Here is a 20,626-nt window from a genome sequence, read left to right as displayed (position 1 = left end):
GATGGGGGCTCTGGCTGGGACTGGGGATAAGGTGTTGGGGGGCTGGAGGGGCACGGGGCTCAGGCAGAGGGTCAGGGTGCGGGGGGATGAGGGCTCTGGCTGGGACTGGGGATAAGGTGTAGGGGGGGCTGGAGGGGCACAGGCAGAGGGTCAGGGTGCGGGGGGATTGCGGCTCTGGCTGGGACTGGGGATAAGGTGTTGGGGGGGCTGGAGGGGCTCGGGGCTCAGGCAGAGGGTCAGGGTGCGGGGGGATGGGGGCTCTGGCTGGGACTGGGGATAAGGTGTTTGGGGGGCTGGAGGGGCTCGGGGCTCAGGCAGAGGGTCAGGGTGCGGGGGGATGGGGGCTCTGGCTGGGACTGGGGATAAGGTGTTGGGGGGCTGGAGGGGCTCAGGCACACGGTCAGGTAGCGCGGGCAGGAGGGCTCTGGCTGGGACGGGGGATAAGGTGTTTGGGGGGCTGGAGGGGCTCGGGGCTCAGGCAGAGGGTCAGGGTGCGGGGGATGGGGGCTCTGGCTGGGACTGGGGATAAGGTGTTGGGGGGGCTCGGGGCTCAGGCAGAGGGTCAGGGTGCGGGGGATGGGGGCTCTGGCTGGGACTGGGGATAAGGTGTTGGGGGGCTGGAGGGGCTCGGGGCTCAGGCAGAGGGTCAGGGTGCGGGGGGATGGGGGCTCTGGCTGGGACTGGGGATAAGGTGTTTGGGGGGCTGGAGGGGCTCAGGCAGAGGGTCAGGGTGCGGGGGAATGGGGGCTCTGGCTGGGACTGGGGATAAGGTGTTGGGGGGCGGGAGGGGCTCAGGCAGAGGGTCAGGGTGCGGGGGGATGGGGGCTCTGGCTGGGACGGGGGATAAGGTGTTTGGGGGGCTGGAGGGGCTCAGGCAGAGGGACAGGGTGCCGGGTGATGGGGGCTCTGGCTGGGACTGGGGATAAGGTGTTGGGGGGGCTGGCGGGGCTCGGGGCTCAGGCAGAGGGTCAGGGTGCGGGGGGGATGGGGGCTCTGGCTGGGACTGGGGATAAGGTGTTGGGGGGCTGGAGGGGCTCAGGCAGAGGGTCAGGGTGCGGCGGGATGGGGGCTCTGGCTGGGACTGGGGATAAGGTGTTGGGGGGCTGGAGGGGCTCGGGGCTCAGGCAGAGGGTCAGGGTGCGGGGGGATGGGGGCTCTGGCTGGGACTGGGGATAAGGTGTTGGGGGGGCTGGAGGGGCTCGGGGCTCAGGCAGAGGGTCAGGGTGCGGGGGATGGGGGCTCTGGCTGGGACTGGGGATAAGGTGTTTGGGGGGCTGGGGGGGGCTCAGGCAGAGGGTCAGGGTGTGGGGATGGGGGCTCTGGCTGGGACTGGGGATAAGGTGTTGGGGGGCTGGAGGGGCTCGGGGCTCAGGCAGAGGGTCAGGGTGCGGGGGGATGGGGGCTCTGGCTGGGACTGGGGATAAGGTGTAGGGGGGGCTGGGGGGGGCTCAGGCAGAGGGTCAGGGTGTGGCGGGATGGGGGCTCTGGCTGGGACTGGGGATAAGGTGTTTGGGGGGCTGGAGGGGCTCAGGCAGAGGGTCAGGGTGCGGGGGGATGGGGGCTCTGGCTGGGACTGGGGATAAGGTGTTGGGGGGCTGGAGGGGCTCAGGCAGAGGGTCAGGGTGCGGGGGGATGGGGGCTCTGGCTGGGACTGGGGATAAGGTGTTGGGGGGCTGGAGGGGCTCGGGGGTCAGGCAGAGGGTCAGGGTGTGGCGGGATGGGGGCTCTGGCTGGGACTGGGGATAAGGTGTTGGGGGGGCTGGAGGGGCTCGGGGCTCAGGCAGAGGGTCAGGGTGCGGGGGGATGGGGGCTCTGGCTGGGACTGGGGATAAGGTGTTGGGGGGCTGGAGGGGCTCAGGCAGAGGGTCAGGGTGCGGGGGGATGGGGGCTCTGGCTGGGAGTGGGTATACGGTGTGGGGGGGCTGGAGGGGCTCGGGGCTCAGGCAGAGGGTCAGGGTGCGGGGGGATGTGGGCTCTGGCTGGGACTGGGGATAAGGTGTTGGGGGCCTGTAGGGTCTGGAGTCGCTCACGCAGAGGGTCAGGGTGTGGGGGGATGGGGGCTCTGGCTGGGACTGGGGATAAGGTGTTTGGGGGGCTGGAGGGGCTCAGGCAGAGGGTCAGGGTGCGGCGGGATGGGGGTTCTGGCTGGGACTGGGGATAAGGTGTTGGGGGGCTGGAGGGGCTCAGGCAGAGGGTCAGGGTGCGGGGGGATGGGGGCTCTGGCTGGGACTGGGGATAAGGTGTTGGGGGGCTGGAGGGGCTCGGGGCTCAGGCAGAGGGTCAGGGTGCGGGGGGATGGGGGCTCTGGCTGGGACTGGGGATAAGGTGTTGGGGGGGCTGGAGGGGCTCGGGGCTCAGGCAGAGGGTCAGGGTGCGGGGGGATGAGGGCTCTGGCTGGGACTGGGGATAAGGTGTTTGGGGGGCTGGAGGGGCTCGGGGCTCAGGCAGAGGGTCAGGGTGCGGGGGGATGGGGGCTCTGGCTGGGACTGGGGATAAGGTGTTGGGGGGGCTGGAGGGGCTCGGGGCTCAGGCAGAGGGTGCTTTGCATCCAGCATTTATAATGGTGTTAAATATATAAACAAGTGGTTTTAATTTATAAGGGGGGGGTCGCACTCAGAGGCTTGCTGTGTGAAAGGGGTCACCAGTACAGACGTTTGAGAACCACTGATCTAGACCATCCCCGAGAGGGGTTTGTCCAGCCTGCTCTTAAATCCCCAGTGATGGAGATTCCACAACCTCCCCAGGCAATTTATTCCAGTGCTTAGCCACCCTGACAGTTAGGAAGTTTTTCCGAATGTCCGACCTAAACCTCCCTTGCTGCAATTTAAGCCCATTGCTTCTTGTCCTGTCCTCACAGGTTAAGAAGAACAATTGTTCTCCCTCCTCCTTCTAACAGCCTTTTGTGTACTTGAAAACAGTGATCATGTCCCCTCGCAGACTTCTCTTCTCCAGACTAAACAAATGCAGTTTTTTCAGCCTTCCCTCATAGGTCTTGTTTTCTAGACCTTTCATGATTTTTGTCTCTCTTCTCTGGACTTTCTCCAGTTTGTCCACATCTTTCCTGAAATGTGGCCCCCAGAACTGGACACACTGCTCCAGTCGAGGCCTAACCACTACAGAGTAGAGCGGAGGAATTACTCCTCGTGTCTTGCTTACAACACCTGCTAATACAGCCCAGAATGATACTTGCTTTTTGCAACAGTGTAGCTCTGTTGACTCATATTTAGTTTGTGATCCACTGTGACCCCCAGATCCCTTTCCGCAGTTCTCCTTCCTAGGCAGCCATTTCCCATTTTGTACGTGTGGAATTGATTGTTCCTTCACAGGTGAAGTACTTTGGATTCGTCCTTATTTAATTTCATCCTATTTACTTCAGACCATTTCTCCAGTTTGTCCAGAGCATTTTCAATTTTAATCCTATCCTCCAAAGCACTTGCAACCCCTCCCAGCTTGTTATCGTCCGCAATCTGGATAAGTGTAACAGAGAGACTCTGCTGCTGGGAGCGTGTCACCCTGTCTCAGAGGGTCACACCCTGGTGGGACGGGGCTAGGCCTGTACTGGGATAAGGTCACTCTGTGCTCCACAGTGTGGCAGAACCTGGAATGTCCATTAGCAGGGAAACATCCTGGGGGGAATCGGCTTGTGGAACGGACAAAAACCCCTCTGAATTCTCTCACATTGCCCTTCTCGCCCTGGCAGGTTACAGAATAACGTCCACATTTCGCTCCAGATCATCCCCTCCTCCCAGGGGGAAGGAAATGGCTGCAATGGAGCTGGCTCAGGTAAGGGATTCTCAGGGAGCTGGTGCTGGGTTCTGCTTGGAGGGAGAGGAGCAGTAAATGCATAGGAGGGTGGGAGCTGCTCCAGGTGGTGGGAGGCAGGAACTATCTAGGGTGGGGAAAGGGAGGGGACAGGAGGTGACAAACCTGCTGAGACTTGTGTAATGTAGGGTGTGATGGGTTATCACCCCGGGGTGCAGTGTGGGGGGCTTCTGGGAACCGCTGTGCCCTCGAACCCTCAAGCTGGGCTGGCCCTTCTCACGCTGCTTTGCTGGAGATTCAGCCAGCCTCTCCAGGCCCTGTTATCACCAACACGACAGCAGGTGGCGCCACGCACCCAGCTAAGCTACCTGAGAGCTTTACCTAGAATCGTAGAATCACAGAACATCAGGGTTGGAAAGGACCTCGGGAGGTATCTAATCCAACCCCCTGCTCCACGCAGGATCAATCCCCAGACAGATTTTTGCCCTGATCCCCAAATGGCCCCCTCCACTCAAGGACAGAGAGAAGACATCAGCCAATTTCCCAGCTCCCCAACCTTGCACACCTGCTGTAGTAGAAATCCAAAATGATACCCTCTTGTAGTGCACAGGGATCTGTGTAATGTAAGCTCATTAATATAGTTCGCCTTTCCCTCGCTATGGGGAAGATACGCATATATGAAGATGTGCTAACCAAGCTGAGCTTTTCCCCAGACACTTCACTCAAAATACACTGATTAAGATAAAGCATACAACAAGTTAATTAACTACAGAAAAATAGATTTTAAGTGATATTAAGTGATAGCAAACACAGCAAAGCAGATTACTTAGCCAATAACCAAAAACTCAAAGTAAGCCGAACATACCAGATGGATAGAATTTGATTTAGCAATTTCTCACGCTGATTGATGATAGAAGCAGTCCACCAAGTTTCCACCAGTTCAGTCTTTGTTCCTCAGGTGCTGCCAGGAGTTCTCTTGTGTGGGGAATGAGGCCAAGAGATGATGTCACACCCCACCTTATGTAGCTTTTCCATATGGCGGGAACCCTTTGTTCCAAACTCAGTTCCCCCATCCAGTTAGTGGAAAAATACAGGTAGCAAAATGGAGTTCAGTGTCATGTGGTCTGGTCACATGCCCTAGCATGGCCTGCTGAGTCATAGTAGCCATGACTCCTAGGCTGGCTGACACATTCACAGGAAGGCTCAGCTCTTCCACGGTCCATTGTCTTTGTTGATGAGCCATCAGCACTGTCTGGCTTCTTCACTGTTGTACCCGAAAGGCTGGTTGTGGGTGTTACCCAGAGTAAGCACATGTGAAATACAGATAGAGTCAATATCCATAACTTCAGATACAAACATGATCCATGCACACAGGTAGGATAATCATATTCGGCCAATCCTAACTTTTCCAATGACAGCGCACGTGACGCATCTTGCACAAAATGCCTCATCAGTATGTCCTAATGATGAAACGCTAAGGGAAATTAGAGAGGCTATCAAAATTAAGAACCCAATAATAGTGGGGGATTTCAATTATCCCCATATTGACTGGGAACATTTCACTTCAGGACGAAATGCAGAGATAAAATTTCTCGATACTTTAAATGACTGCTTCATGGAGCAGCTGGTACGGGAACCCACAAGGGGAGAGGCGACTCTAGATTTAATCCTGAGTGGCGCGCAGGAGCTGGTCCAAGAGGTAACTATAGCAGGACCGCTTGGAAATAGTGACCATAATACAATAGCATTCAACATCCCTGTGATGGGAAGAACATCTCAATTGCCCAACACTGTGGCCTTTAATTTCAAAAGGGGGAACTATACAAAAATGAGGGGGTTAGTTAGACAAAAGTTAAAAGGTACAGTGACTAAAGTGAAATCCCTGCAAGTTGCGTGGGCCCTTTTTAAAGACACCATAATAGAGGCCCAACTTCAATGTATACCCCAAATTAAGAAAATCAGTAAAAGAACTAAAAAAGAGCCACCGTGGCTTAACAACCATGTAAAAGAAGCAGTGAGAGATAAAAAAACTTCCTTTAAAAATTGGAAGTCAAATCCAAGTGAGGCAAATAGAAAGGAGCACAAACACTGCCAACTTAAGTGCAAGAGTGTAATAAGAAAAGCCAAAGAGGAGTTTGAAGAACGGCTAGCCAAAAACTCCAAAGGTAATAACAAAATGTTTTTTAAGTACATCAGAAGCAGGAAGCCTGCTAAACAACCAGTGGGGCCCCTTGATGATCAAAATTCAAAAGGAGCGCTTAAAGATGATAAAGTCATTGCGGAGAAACTAAATGGATTCTTTGCTTCAGTCTTCACGGCTGAGGATGTTAGGGAGATTCCCAAACCTGAGCTGGCTTTTGTAGGTGACAAATCTGAGGAACTGTCACAGATTGAAGTGTCACTAGAGGAGGTTTTGGAATTAATTGATAAACTCAACATTAACAAGTCACCGGGACCAGATGGCATTCACCCAAGAGTTCTGAAAGAACTCAAATGTGAAGTTGCAGAACTATTAACTAAGGTTTGTAACCTGTCCTTTAAATCGGCTTCGGTACCCAATGACTGGAAGTTAGCTAATGTAACACCAATATTTAAAAAGGGCTCTAGGGGTGATCCCGGCAATTACAGACCGGTAAGTCTAACGTCGGTACCGGGCAAATTAGTTGAAACAATAGTAAAGAATAAAATTGTCAGACACATAGAAAAACATAAACTCTTGAGCAATAGTCAACATGGTTTCTGTAAAGGGAAATCGTGTCTTACTACTCTATTAGAGTTCTTTGAAGGGGTCAACAAACATGTGGACAAGGGGGATCCGGTGGACATAGTGTACTTAGATTTCCAGAAAGCCTTTGACAAGGTCCCTCACCAAAGGCTCTTACGTAAATTAAGCTGTCATGGGATAAAAGGAAAGGTCCTTTCATGGATTGAGAACTGGTTAATGGACAGGGAACAAAGGGTAGGAATTAATGGTAAATTCTCAGAATGGAGAGGGGTAACTAGTGGTGTTCCCCAAGGGTCAGTCCTAGGACCAATCCTATTCAATTTATTCATAAATGATCTGGAGAAAGGGGTAATCAGTGAGGTGGCAAAGTTTGCAGATGACACTAAACTACTCAAGATAGTTAAGACCAAAGCAGATTGTGAAGAACTTCAAAAAGATCTCACAAAACTAAGTGATTGGGCAACAAAATGGCAAATGAAATTTAATGTGGATAAATGTAAAGTAATGCACATTGGAAAAAATAACCCCAACTATACATACAACATGATGGGGGCTAATTTAGCTACAACAAGTCAGGAAAAAGATCTTGGAGTTATCGTGGATAGTTCTCTGAAGATGTCCACGCAGTGTGCAGAGGCGGTCAAAAAAGCAAACAGGATGTTAGGAATCATTAAAAAGGGGATAGAGAATAAGACTGAGAATATATTATTGCCCTTATATAAATCCATGGTACGCCCACATCTCGAATACTGTGTACAGATGTGGTCTCCTCACCTCAAAAAAGATATTCTAGCACTAGAAAAGGTTCAGAAAAGAGCAACTAAAATGATTAGGGGTTTAGAGAGGGTCCCATATGAGGAAAGATTAAAGAGGCTAGGACTCTTCAGTTTGGAAAAGAGAAGACTAAGGGGGGACATGATAGAGGTATATAAAATCATGAGTGATGTTGAGAAAGTGGATAAGGAAAAGTTATTTACTTATTCCCATAATACAAGAACTAGGGGTCACCAAATGAAATTAATAGGCAGCAGGTTTAAAACAAATAAAAGGAAGTTCTTCACGCAGCGCACAGTCAACTTGTGGAACTCCTTGCCTGAGGAGGTTGTGAAGGCTAGGACTATAACAATGTTTAAAAGGGAACTGGATAAATTCATGGTGGCTAAGTCCATAAATGGCTATTAGCCAGGATGGGTAAGAATGGTGTCCCTAGCCTCTGTTCGTCAGAGGATGGAGATGGATGGCAGGAGAGAGATCACTTGATCATTGCCTGTTAGGTTCACTCCCTCAGGGGCACCTGGCATTGGCCACTGTCGGTAGACAGATACTGGGCTAGATGGACCTTTGGTCTGACCCGGTACGGCCTCTCTTATGTTCTTAATCATTTTATACTCCTACCACTATGCTGAATGTGGGGGGTAGTGTCAGCTAGGGCCTAATTGCAAGGCACAGGGGTTGGGAACGGAACTTCCCCTCTTTGTGGAACCGGAAATAACCCCCCAGCCAGGGCTGGGAAAACTTCCCCGGCTCCGAGTGCTGGAACCTGAACCTACTGACACTTCATTAGTTACCACCACCCCCAATCTTTGTGGCAACTGCAAACTTTATCAGTGATGATTTTATATCCTCTTCCAGGTCATTGATAAGAATGTTAAATAACACAGAGCCAAGAACCAATTCTTGCAGGAACCCCCTAGAAAGAAATCCACTCGACCATGGTTCCCCATTTACAATCCCAGTTTTTAATCTATTTAATGTATGTCGTGTTTATTTTGTATCTTGCTAGTTTTCTAGTCAAAATATTGTGCTGAACCAAGTCATATGCCTTACGGAAGTCCAGGTATGTTGCATCAATACTATTAGTTGCAACCAAACCTTTGATCTCATCCAGTAAGGTTATCCAGTTAGTCTGATAGGATCTATTGTCTCTGAACCTTTGTTAATTGGTACTAATTATATTACCCTCCTTTAATTCTTTATTAATGAAATCCGTATTCACTGCTCCATTATCTTGCCCAGTATCAGAGTAACACTCTTGTAATTAGCTCGATCATCTCTTTTAGACTTTTAAATATTGGCACAGCATTAGCTTTATTCCCGTCTTCTGGAATTTCCCCCATGTTCCAAGTCCTAATGAAAATCAACATTAACAGTCCACCACGCTCCTCCACCGGGTCTTTCAAAACTCTTGGATACAAGTTATCTGGACTCACTGATTTAAACATGTCTAACTGTAATAGCTGCTGTTTAACATCCTCGTGAGTTCTTTTTGGAATGGAAAGTGTGACTTACATCATCTGTTTTTCTCCAAATCCAGGAGAAAAGTATTTATTGAACACTTCTACCTCTTCTGTATTATTTTTGATAAATCTGCCATTTCTATCTAGTAATTTACCACTATCGTTGTTAGGATTAATGTTATACTTCTAAAAATGTCCTTATTTTCATTGATTAATCATTGATTTCTGATAGCTTCCCTTACCAATTTTCTACAATTCTGACCATCTAACTTATATTCTTTACTACTGACTTCCCCTTTCTTCCACATATTATATTTGGAGAGTGTTGGGATTTCTACCAGGGAGCCACCAGCAGGGTCCAGAGACAGCCCCATCTCCTGTAACAAGCTCTGGCTAGTGGGTATGTGATAAATGTGACGACCCTGCCTCCATCTGTCAGCTGGGAGACACACAGGTTCTCTCTTTCTACCATCTGATGGCTCCTGGCTGAAGGAAGGTGGGGTGGGACTCTGTTAACATGGGCCTCCCGGAGCCTCCATTTACCTGGTGCTGCTGTTCTGTGAATAGTGGGGCTGTGAGTGGGGCAGCAGGTACTGAGTGTTGGGCTCTTGCTCTTTCAGGGGCCGGTGACCTTCGAGGAGGTGGCTGTGTATTTCACCAGGGAAGAGGGGGATCTGCTGGACCCCGCTCAGAGAGCCCTCTACAGGGATGTCATGCAGGAGAACTACGAGAATGTGACCTCGCTGGGTAAGGAGTCCTGTCCCCTGGGTTATTAGAAGCTGTGGGGTCTCTGAAGAACCTGAGCAGTAATAACTTTATACCTTTATTCATCATCCAAGTTTTGACAAGTTTCCTTGTCCCCCTTTTTTTGCCTCATCTCCCACCCACTAGTATAATTTTTGGACATGTGCCTTTTTTGTGCCATCAGTCATTTAAAAACTGCATCGAATGTATCCTTACTGGCTACATTAATAACTACATTAATCACTGTCGCTTTCATGCCTTTTCCTCAGTGTAAGAGGAAAATATGCCACCTGTAGAATTCTAAATTGAGTATATAGGTGTGTGACTCATGCCTGGCTTGTGTGACAGTCAGATGAGCTCCTCTTTCCATAGGAGAGCGAATAATGTTCCCATTCAGGACCCCACGGGTGAAGGGAGAACAGAGCCGTGGGAGGGGAGGAGAAGGGGGGAGTAGGTAATTCTGGGGTGTCAGGACACGGGGAGGGTGTGTGCAGGGTTAGAGCTAAGAAGCAGCAGGGAGGGAGGAGGTTGTGAGAGACGAGGAGGGAACACAAGAAGCTCCCAAGGTGCCGGGAGGTGGTGCCGGCTGAGAGTAATGGGAAGAAGGGGAGGGGAGTGTGGGGGAAGGGCACCCGGGAAGTGGCCAGGGTGGGTCAGTGGGAGGGAGGAGAGGTTTGGGGATCTAGAGCTGGGGGGATCCCAGACCTTTAACCCCAAATCCCTGCCCAAGCCTTGTTGCTTTAGAGCCTCCACTCCAGTTTCATTTCTGTCCAGTTTAACTTCTTTATACATTCCCCCCCCCCCCCAAATATTATTTTAACTCTTGACCCTCCTCTCCCACTCATTAGCCCCCTCCCCGTATAACCTCCCCATCTCTAGGCACAGTGACCCAGGCCACCGACCCTGAGTCCTTGCTGCATCCTCCCGCCCAGAGCAGGGCCCCTTCCCAGGCACAAATGGGCACTTTGTTGATGATGCCACAGGCTGGTGGTGTAGCCTGGACAGTGTTTACACCGATAAGATGACGTGTTGGGGTGCAGCTCGCCCTTGTACATGGCTACTCACCGTTACTGGAGGAGATGAAATTGGGTGAAACACACAGACACTTGATTTATAGTTGAAATCATAGGCAAGGCTCAATACACGTAACGATTAGAGTCAGAGAAGTATAGTAAAGAGGGGCTTGCACTGTGCTGACTTACAAGCTATGGACACCAATGGAAACAAAGATCGAGGCGCAAGGGAGCCCATCAGACAGGAGGCCCTGCTTCAGTTTACACTGTCTCGGGGACCTGACAAAATGAAAAACTGGTCACTAGGAGACGTATTTTCTCCACTTCCTTATGGTAATAGGATGGCCATATACCACATCTGCTCCTTTGCTCTGATTACAATAATGTCAATAGCTGCCCCAAACCATACCTGGCCTTTGGGAAGTCCATAATTAACCATCAAGCCTCAATACTCATGATTTACATCACTTATTTATTAATAATTCCAATATATGAATGCATCCAACTGCTGAGATACTTCATAGCAACCTAATTACTAGAGCCCGCCCCAGACTTCCTTCTTTCAGAATCCTGTGGCCTATTCCACCCGCTTGTGGTTCCTCATTAGTCTCTCAAAATGAGGGTGCGAAATATCTGATCTGGGATTGTCTCCTTAGGCCTATTCAGGTAAATCCCAGACTTCAGCATAACGGCTCCCACAAAGCCTCAGCCTAACTGAAGGCCCTGGACTGTAGCAAGCTGAGGCGATGTCTGCACTACCGCGGTAACTCAACCTACGCTGTGCAGCTCCGGCTGTGTGAATAACGTAGCTGGAGTCGATGTACCTTAGATCGAGTTACCGCAGGGTCTGCTTACCTTAGTCTTCTCATCAGAGTAGAGTACAGGGGTCGGCTGCAGACAGATCTGCGGTCGATTTGGCGGCTCTTTAATAGACCCGCTACATCGAGCACCGGTGGGTCGATCTCAGAGCGTCGATCCCGGCTGTAGTGTAGTCCCTGCCCTTAATGACCCATTTATTTATGTTCACCTCCTTGCCCCTCCACACATGTCCCAAGCTAATAAGCAATACTCTGATAACGACATCTTACCTCTAGCGAGTATAAAATTGCCCACAAGACGTGAGACTAGGTCATAGATCATAAAATCAGGTCGGGGTCAACAGGAGTGAGAGTTTGGAGAGAGTCTTGTCCCCCCTCTCCCCAATCTGCAGCAGCCACAAGCTGTCTTCCCTCCCGGCTCCTTGGATCTCTGAGCCGGTCCCTCCTGAGGCTGCCTGGCCCAGTTCTTGTTTCTGACCTTCTCCTTTTCCGGAAGAATGAGAGGCTGTTGTTCCTGAATGTTAGTGTTTAAACTCCCCCAGCGTGTGGAGAAGGCTGGGGAATTAATTCTCCCTCCCATTACCCCTGAGTCACTAGATTTCCTAATGCCCCAGAATGTGCTTTTGCGATGTCACAGTTCTGGGGTAGCGAAGCCTTTGACCTGCCTCCAAGGTCTGCTCAAGGAATGGCCCCTCAGGTATCAGGCCTCTAGCCAGCCCCTCTCTATGGGTGGGGACCCACATGCCTCTCCTGTTTGACCAGGGTGTGAGGACTGCAGCTTGTCCTCCACTGTGTTTGCTGGACTAACGTCCAGCTCCTGTGCTTTGCTTTCTCTCCAAGGGCTGTGAGCAGTGTGTGTGTGTGTGTGATAGAGGTGGGAATTTTGGTGATACTTCTATGATTCCAATACACCCCTCAGTTTCCCTCTGTGATTGGTATTGGTGTGATTATAACGAGCAGGAGACATGAGGTGTTTTGTCATGTATCTGTCATGGGGTGATATGAAAGGACTGCCTGGCACCCACCTACATCAATGGAATACCCGACAGAGACAAGGGAATAATTCTCACCTGTCCATGGGAGGAGCTCCGCTTGGCTGAGTGAAGCACACATGGACTCGTTATGTTTTTGGGAGCAGGAAGAACTGGGCTCGCAGACACAGGGAGCTCTGCCGGAGCGAAGACTAATGGACAGGCACAGAGAAAGGAAACAGAAGCGTTTTCTACAGCAGCCTGGCTCAAGGGCATTGGCCAGTATGGACTATATTGTCTTCTTCGCTTCTCTGTGCTTATATAAGGACTCTCCAGTGCTGAGTTTCGGTTGACTAATAAACCCTGCTATGTTTTAACAGTCTGCCCAGTGTCAGAGCAAAAACTTGCTCTGTGCATTGACTGAGGAACAGTCACTGAACAGGAGTGTCGTTCGGCTGGACCTGCTGGCAGAGCTCACAGGTTGAAATAGGAGTGTTGAAGCCAGAGGCTCAGTCTCAGGTGCCGAAGCTACATGGCCTGTCCGTGTGGAAGAGTGGGAGCCCTTGGGGGTCTAGTGCACTCGAGACGCCTCCCAAGGACTGTTTACAAGCCAGGGCATTGCCCAGATCCTGTGGATCCATGCCAGTGTGCCAGTGCGCCTTCTGGGGAAAAGAGAAAACAAGAACAGGATCTAAATGTGTATTTACCATCGCCCCCTCACCAGTCCTCGTGGGAATCCCTGATCAGTTCCAAAGTGTATTAAAACCTTCCTTAAAGTCTTACCTCTTGGTGATCAGGTCAGATTTCGAGGGCTTTCCCTTCACCCTCCCACTTCCCTGGTTCTTGTCACGCTGACAGGAAGCAGCAACAGACCAGAAGTCCGAAGCGCAGACAATGCCATGTTTATGGGGGTTAGTTTCCAAGCAGGCATATTCCAAAGCCCTTCACACCAGTCGGGTTTATCTCTATACACTGATAGAGTCTGTTCCCCAGTGTTCCCTGCCCGGCTCTGACACCGCAGAGCATTTACCCCGTATCCCTGCCCGGCTCTGAGGCCACAGAGCCTTGCCTGTCTCCCCCTTCCCTGTTCCCCCCTAACAAACATGATTCCAATTTCCTTTCCCCCTCCTGTTTGATCCCATTTATATAGGAATATTCTCAGCTATACCTTAACCAATCATGGTGCTGACATTTAACTAACCAATTCTAACATATTGTAACATAATTCTCTAACCGATTATATCCCACTACATTATTTACTTACCTAGCAACATTAATTATACAGCCGACAGAAACAATTAGAGAACCAGACTGATTAACAAGGTAAAAGTGGTGGCCATGAACTTAAAACGATACAGAAATGAGGGTTTCACAACCACAACCATTGATAAGGGATTTCTTACCAGACAGGCTGCTGTCAAATTAACTTTTCTGTAACCATCTTAAGATCTGTTTCTTTATCTGGTGGTGATGGGCGCTCTCCGGACAGGATCGTCTTCCTAACAGCCCAATAGCATTCAACATCCCTGTGGTGGGAAGAACATCCCAACTGCCTACCACTGTGGCCTTTAATTTCAAAAGGGGGAACTATACAAAAATGAGGGGGTTAGTTAGACAAAAGTTAAAAGGTACATTGACTAAAGTGAAATCCCTGCAAGTTGCGTGGGCCCTTTTTAAAGACACCATAATAGAGGCCCAACTTCAATGTATACCCCAAATTAAGAAAAACTGTAAAAGAACTAAAAAAGAGCCACCGTGGCTTAACCACCATGTAAAAGAAGCAGTGAAAGATAAAAAGACTTCCTTTAAAAAGTGGAAGTCAAATCCTAGTGAGGCAAATAGAAAGGAGCACAAACGCTGCCAACTTAAGTGCAAGAGTGTAATAAGAAAAGCCAAAGAGGAGTTTGAAGAACGGCTAGCCAAAAACTCCAAAGGTAATAACAAAATGTTTTTTAAGTACATCAGAAGCAGGAAGCCTGCTAAACAACCAGTGGGGCCCCTTGATGATGAAAATACAAAAGGAGCGCTTAAAGATGATAAAGTCATTGCGGAGAAACTAAATGGATTCTTTGCTTCAGTCTTCACGGCTGAGGATGTTAGGGAGATTCCCAAACCTGAGCTGGCGTTTGTAGGTGACAAATCTGAGGAACTGTCACAGATTGAAGTATCAGTAGAGGAGGTTTTGGAATTAATTGATAAACTCAACATTAACAAGTCACCGGGACCAGATGGCATTCACCCAAGAGTTCTGAAAGAACTCAATTGTGAAGTTGCGGAACTATTAACTAAGGTTTGTAACCTGTCCTTTAAATCGGCTTCGGTACCCAATGACTGGAAGTTAGCTAATGTAACGCCAATATTTAAAAAGGGCTCTAGGGGTGATCCCGGCAATTACAGACCGGTAAGTCTAACGTCGGTACCAGGCAAATTAGTTGAAACAATAGTAAAGAATAAAATTGTCAGACACATAGAAAAACATAAACTCTTGAGCAATAGTCAACATGGTTTCTGTAAAGGGAAATCGTGTCTTACTAATCTATTAGAGTTCTTTGAAGGGGTCAACAAACATGTGGACAAGGGGGATCCGGTGGACATAGTGTACTTAGATTTCCAGAAAGCCTTTGACAAGGTCCCTCACCAAAGGCTCTTACGTAAATTAAGCTGTCATGGGATAAAAGGAAAGGTCCTTTCATGGATTGAGAACTGGTTAAAGGACAGGGAACAAAGGGTAGGAATTAATGGTAAATTCTCAGAATGGAGAGGGGTAACTAGTGGTGTTCCCCAAGGGTCAGTCCTAGGACCAATCCTATTCAATTTATTCATAAATGATCTGGAGAAAGGGGTAATCAGTGAGGTGGCAAAGTTTGCAGATGATACTAAACTGCTCAAGATAGTTAAGACCAAAGCAGATTGTGAAGAACTTCAAAAAGATCTCACAAAACTAAGTGATTGGGCAACAAAATGGCAAATGAAATTTAATGTGGATAAATGTAAAGTAATGCACATTGGAAAAAATAACCCCAACTATACATACAACATGATGGGGGCTAATTTAGCTACAACGAGTCAGGAAAAAGATCTTGGAGTTATCGTGGATAGTTCTCTGAAGATGTCCACGCAGTGTGCAGAGGCGGTCAAAAAAGCAAACAGGATGTTAGGAATCATTAAAAAGGGGATAGAGAATAAGACTGAGAATATATTATTGCCCTTATATAAATCCATGGTACGCCCACATCTCGAATACTGTGTACAGATGTGGTCTCCTCACCTCAAAAAAGATATTCTAGCACTAGAAAAGGTTCAGAAAAGAGCAACTAAAATGATTAGGGGTTTAGAGAAGGTCCCATATGAGGAAAGATTAAAGAGGCTAGGACTCTTCAGTTTGGAAAAGAGAAGACTAAGGGGGGACATGATAGAGGTATATAAAATCATGAGTGATGTTGAGAAAGTGGATAAGGAAAAGTTATTTACTTATTCACATAATATAAGAACTAGGGGTCACCAAATGAAATTAATAGGCAGCAGGTTTAAAACAAATAAAAGGAAGTTCTTCTTCACGCAGCGCACAGTCAACTTGTGGAACTCCTTACCTGAGGAGGTTGTGAAGGCTAGGACTATAACAATGTTTAAAAGGGGACTGGATAAATTCATGGTGGCTAAGTCCATAAATGGCTATTAGCCAGGATGGGTAAGGAATGGTGTCCCTAGCCTCTGTTCGTCAGAGGATGGAGATGGATGGCAGGAGAGAGATCACTTGATCGTTGCCTGTTAGGTTCACTCTCTCTGGGGCACCTGGCATTGGCCACTGTCGGTAGACAGATACTGGGCTAGATGGACCTTTGGTCTGACCCGGTATGGCCTTTCTTATGTTCTTATGTTCTTATGTTAATAGCACCTTATTTCAGTGTGACTGGTTTGGGGTGTGAGGATGTGACCCTGCTCTTCCCAGCTTATGGCTGCCGCTGCTGCTTAGCCAAAGAACAAGGCCTCAGACTATCCTAGTGCGAGAAGGCCCAGACACAGGCAGACTGTGATTTTGATTCTTTGTTTTTATACCCCTGTAACTAGCTAAGTGATAAAATACACCTAAGTTCTTAGAGCATCGGCTTCACAGGCAGGCCTGACTATCTCTGCTCTAACAGTGGGTTCTACCCCTTCCCCCATTCTGTGTCTGTCCTGTCTATTTAGATTGTAAATTCCTCAGGGCCTGGGCCATCTACTATTCTCTGTTTGTACTTTGCCTAGCACAAAGGGGACCCACTGTTAGTTGGCCCTGAGGCACCAAGGTAATGAATATGATTTATAATCATAACAACTCTCCTGCCACTTTGAGCCAAGGAAGCTGGCCTTGGGATGTTACTGCTTAAAAATGAGCTGGGATTAAAACCATGGAATATTCTTTGTGACGAGTATCCCACAAATTCCACTGACCTCCCTTGTTTTCTTTGCCTGGAGTAGGGTTTCCAGTTTCCAAACCTGATGTTATCTCGCAGCTGGAACGAGGGGAAGAGCCGTGGGTCCCGGACCTCCAGGCCTCTGAGAAAGAAGTGCTCCCGAGAGCTGCCTGCACAGGTGAGGAATTGGTTAAACCAACTCAACAACTGTGTGGGAATGCAGGAAACATTTGGGATGCCCTACAAAGACCCCGTGAGCTCTCCAAGCTCAGGATTGTTCCCTGCAGATGTGGAATCATTATGGCAGATGTCACTCATGGCTTCCCTCCTATTCTGACTGACAACTTGCAGCAGGTCCCTCCCCGGTCTCGCTTTCCCTTGAGTGTTCTGGTGAGATGTGGACCAAAACTGATCCCTTCCTCTCTCCTCTGGGGAAGGGTTTGGGGAAAATCAGCACCTGAGAGGTTTGTTCTCTCCCACACACATATTTTGGTTTGTTCATCCCTTTTTCCATTCCTCTCTCTAAGAGTTCCTTTATCTCTGGCGCAGGGAGTGACCTATGTCTGGATTCTCTCTGTCTCCCATCAGGTGATGGGATGGTGAGTGAGAATGAGGAGGAGAAACCCCAGCAGGAAGATGCTGAGCAAGGAGAACCACATGGAATGTTATCAGGAAGATCCAAAGGGAATGTTTATGGGAGTTGTGGACTCCGAGAAAAAGCCAAAGCCTGTGAGACTCAGCAGATGCCAGAGGAAAACTTCAGTAGCCACTCAGACCTTATAACCCGCGACAGAATCCACTTGGAAGGGAGACGCTACACATGCCATGAGTGTGGGAAAAGCTTCAATCGGAGCTCAGACCTTCTCGTACATCGTAGAATCCACACAGGAGAGACGCCCTACACGTGCTCTGAGTGCGGGAAAAGCTTTAATCACAATTTTACCCTGACCAGACATCGGAGAATCCACACGGGTGAGAAACCTTATGGATGCTCTGAGTGCGGGAAAAGCTTCAGTTGGCGTTCAAACCTTATCACACATCGTAGAACCCACACGGGGGAGAAGCCCTACACATGCGCTGAGTGCGGGAAAAGCTTCAGTCAGCGCTCAAGCTTTATCACACATCAGAGAATCCACACGGGGGAAAAGCCCTACACTTGCTTTGAGTGCGGGAAATGCTTTAATGAAAGCTCTACCCTGAGCAAACATCACAGAGTCCACACGGGTGAGAAACCTTATGGATGCGCTGAGTGCGGGAAGAGCTTTAGTCAACGTTCAGACCTTATCAAACATCAGAGACTCCACACAGGGGAGACGCCCTACACATGCCCTGAGTGCGGGAAAAGCTGTAATCACAGCTCTGCCCTGCGCAAACATCGGAGAGTCCACACGGGTGAGAAACCTTATGGATGCGCTGAGTGCGGGAAAAGCTTCAGAGAGCGTTCAGACCTTATCAGACATCAGAGACTTCACACAAGAGAGACGCCCTACACATGCGCTGAGTGCGGGAAACGCTTCAATAAGTGCTCACACCTTATCAGACATCAGAGAATCCACACAGGAGAGACGCCCTACACGTGCTCTGAGTGCGGGAAAAGCTTTAAGCACAGCTCTGCCCTGAGCAGACATCAGACAATCCACACAGGGGGGAAGCCCTACACGTGCTCTGAGTGTGGGAAAATCTTTGGTCATCACTCAACCCTTATCACACATCAGAGAATCCACACAGGGGAGACGCCCTACATGTGCTCTGAGTGCGGGAAACGCTTTAATGACAGCTCTACCCTGACCAGACATCGGAGAATCCACACGGGTGAGAAACCTTATGGATGCTCTGAGTGCGGGAAAAGCTTCAGAGAGCGTTCACAGCTTATCAGACACCAGAGACTTCACACAGGAGAGACGCCCTACACATGCGCTGAGTGTGGGAAAAGCTTTAAGCACAGCTCTACCCTGAGGAAACATCAGAGAATCCACACGGGTGAGAAACCTTATGGATGCACTGAGTGCGGGAAAAGCTTCCGTCAGCGTTCATACCTTATCACACATCAGAGACTCCACACAGGGGAGACGCCGTACATGTGCTCTGAGTGCGGGAAAATCTTCAGTCGGCGTTCACACCTTATCACACATCAGAGACTCCACACAGGAGAAAAGCCCTACACGTGCTCTGAGTGCGGGAAAAGCTTTAATCAGAGCTCTACCCTGAGCAGACATAGGAGAATCCACACGGGTGAGAAACCTTATGGATGTTCTGAGTGCGGGAAAAGCTTCAAAAAGAGCTCACACCTTATTAGACATCGCAAAATCCACGTTGGAGAACTGTTACAAATGCCTTGATTAGGGCTGCGAAAAAAAAAATATATATATATATATATTTATTTTAATCACATTTGCTAATTCTCACCTAGTGATCGGTGCACCATCTTCACTGTGGTCTCTCAACTCCCCCAGATCAGTTGCCTGCTTCTGCCTTTTGCAGCTCACCTTCTTTGGGGTCAGTCTTGTGATCTTTTCTATCAACTCCTTTCCTTCTGAGTCGTAGGAGTGTGTGTCCCTCCAGCCAGGAATGTTCATCAGCTCCAGGTGGGAGAGAGGTTTGATTCCCAACAAGCTACACTGAGGCAAAAACTACCTGTGCCTGACATCCTCTAGGGCTGCGCATGGCGTTGGCTGCTCAAGTTAGTGATCTTCGTTGTAGAGCAGATGCAGCCCAGGTGCAGGGGTTGGCATTAGCTTTCCCCATGACCTGACCTAAACAAACCCTGAGCTTCACAATTATACTGTTCCCCATTTCAAAGCAATTGTTAGTCATCAAGTTCCCCCCTTGGAAACCAATTGTTTCAGTCCCAATTGCTCTGCTGTTGCTTCAGTTTGTGCTGCAGAGCAGATATTTTTGCTACCATTTTCCTCACTTAAAATATATTGAACTATAAGAGAGAGCAGGAATATGGCAGGGATAGGGGAAAATGTCTTTTCACCCTCTGTAACAGCAGAGGAAGATAGGGTAAGTCAGAGGGATTCCCTTATTCCCCATCACCTTCCCAATCCCCCTGTTGTTCAGTTGGTTAGGTCAATATTTTTTCTAAAGGGCTGGGAAGAGGATTCGCTAGTAAATGACTTGGAACTAAGCAAAATGCCCAGGCATTGGGCTCCCAAAGCAGTTGTGGCCCAGGCCCTGCAGGAGGTGGCTCCTGAAGAGATCTCCTTCCTAATCAGCTGCATGTTGCCTATTATTTGGGAAACGCAATCCCTGTCTAGGCAAGGATGGGAAAATGGAAGTGACATTTCCCTTCACCTTCCCCCCAGGAGATGCTGCAAATGTGTAGAAAATGAAATCCCTGTTGAATGTGATATAGCTGCAGAAAGATACCTAATAGAGACCTGACATTTGGTGTTTTACAGGGATTCTAAGTCGCACCTGAATTTAGTCCCTAACTTAAATTTGTGCCACCAGATAAAAGATCATAGTTGGGGGAGTTGTACCTCACTATCGCTACTGATCTGTTGTGCGGTTGCTGAAGAATTCTATTCCAGAGAAGTGTCAAGTTACTCCAAGTAACGTCAAAGGTGTGACAGGAACTCAGGTAGAAGTTGCAGGTAGTGGTGGTTGATTTTCACCCCAGAGACGGAAGCTGCGGTGACCTGTGGCCCAGGTAAACTATCTTTAGAACCTGCTCCCTAGTTAAGTGGCATTGGTCACACTCCTGAAGGACGCCATGATTAAATTGGGCACAACCATCTTTTACCATTTGTATCCAAAGTTTCATGAAGCACAGAGAGAAACAGCTGATTGCTTCAGAGCCATTCCATGCCCACAGGTCCCAATCTGGCTGCCTTGTTGGACAAGAAGCACTTCCATGCTGGCAAATGATGGTAGCCAATGAGGGAATGAGGGGATTAGCAAGTGTGAAAATAGAGCACAGGTGGTTTTTCTCATGATGCAGCCTTCCCACGTCGTGT

The 20,626-nt window shown here is 49.0% G+C and overlaps 1 protein-coding gene across 1 annotated transcript in view; it reads left to right on the top strand.

Moving 5' to 3' along the window:
• LOC123356625 (zinc finger protein 271-like) overlaps positions 1-19,109 on the top strand; it is a 53,992-nt gene extending 34,883 nt beyond the window's left edge. Inside the window, exons 9-10 of the mRNA XM_044999986.1 lie at positions 16,729-16,781; positions 17,282-19,109. Of these exons, the coding sequence (XP_044855921.1) occupies positions 16,729-16,781; positions 17,282-19,003 (1,775 nt within the window). The 3' untranslated portion in view covers positions 19,004-19,109. The remainder of the gene's footprint in view (positions 1-16,728; positions 16,782-17,281) is intronic.
• Positions 19,110-20,626: the final 1,517 nt, after the last annotated feature.

Source organism: Mauremys mutica, chromosome 26 (assembly GCF_020497125.1).
Source record: "Mauremys mutica isolate MM-2020 ecotype Southern chromosome 26, ASM2049712v1, whole genome shotgun sequence".
NCBI classification, from domain to species: Eukaryota; Metazoa; Chordata; order Testudines; family Geoemydidae; genus Mauremys; species Mauremys mutica.
The sequence above is the reverse complement of the archived record's forward strand: the minus strand, read 5'-3'. Positions and strand labels throughout refer to the sequence as shown.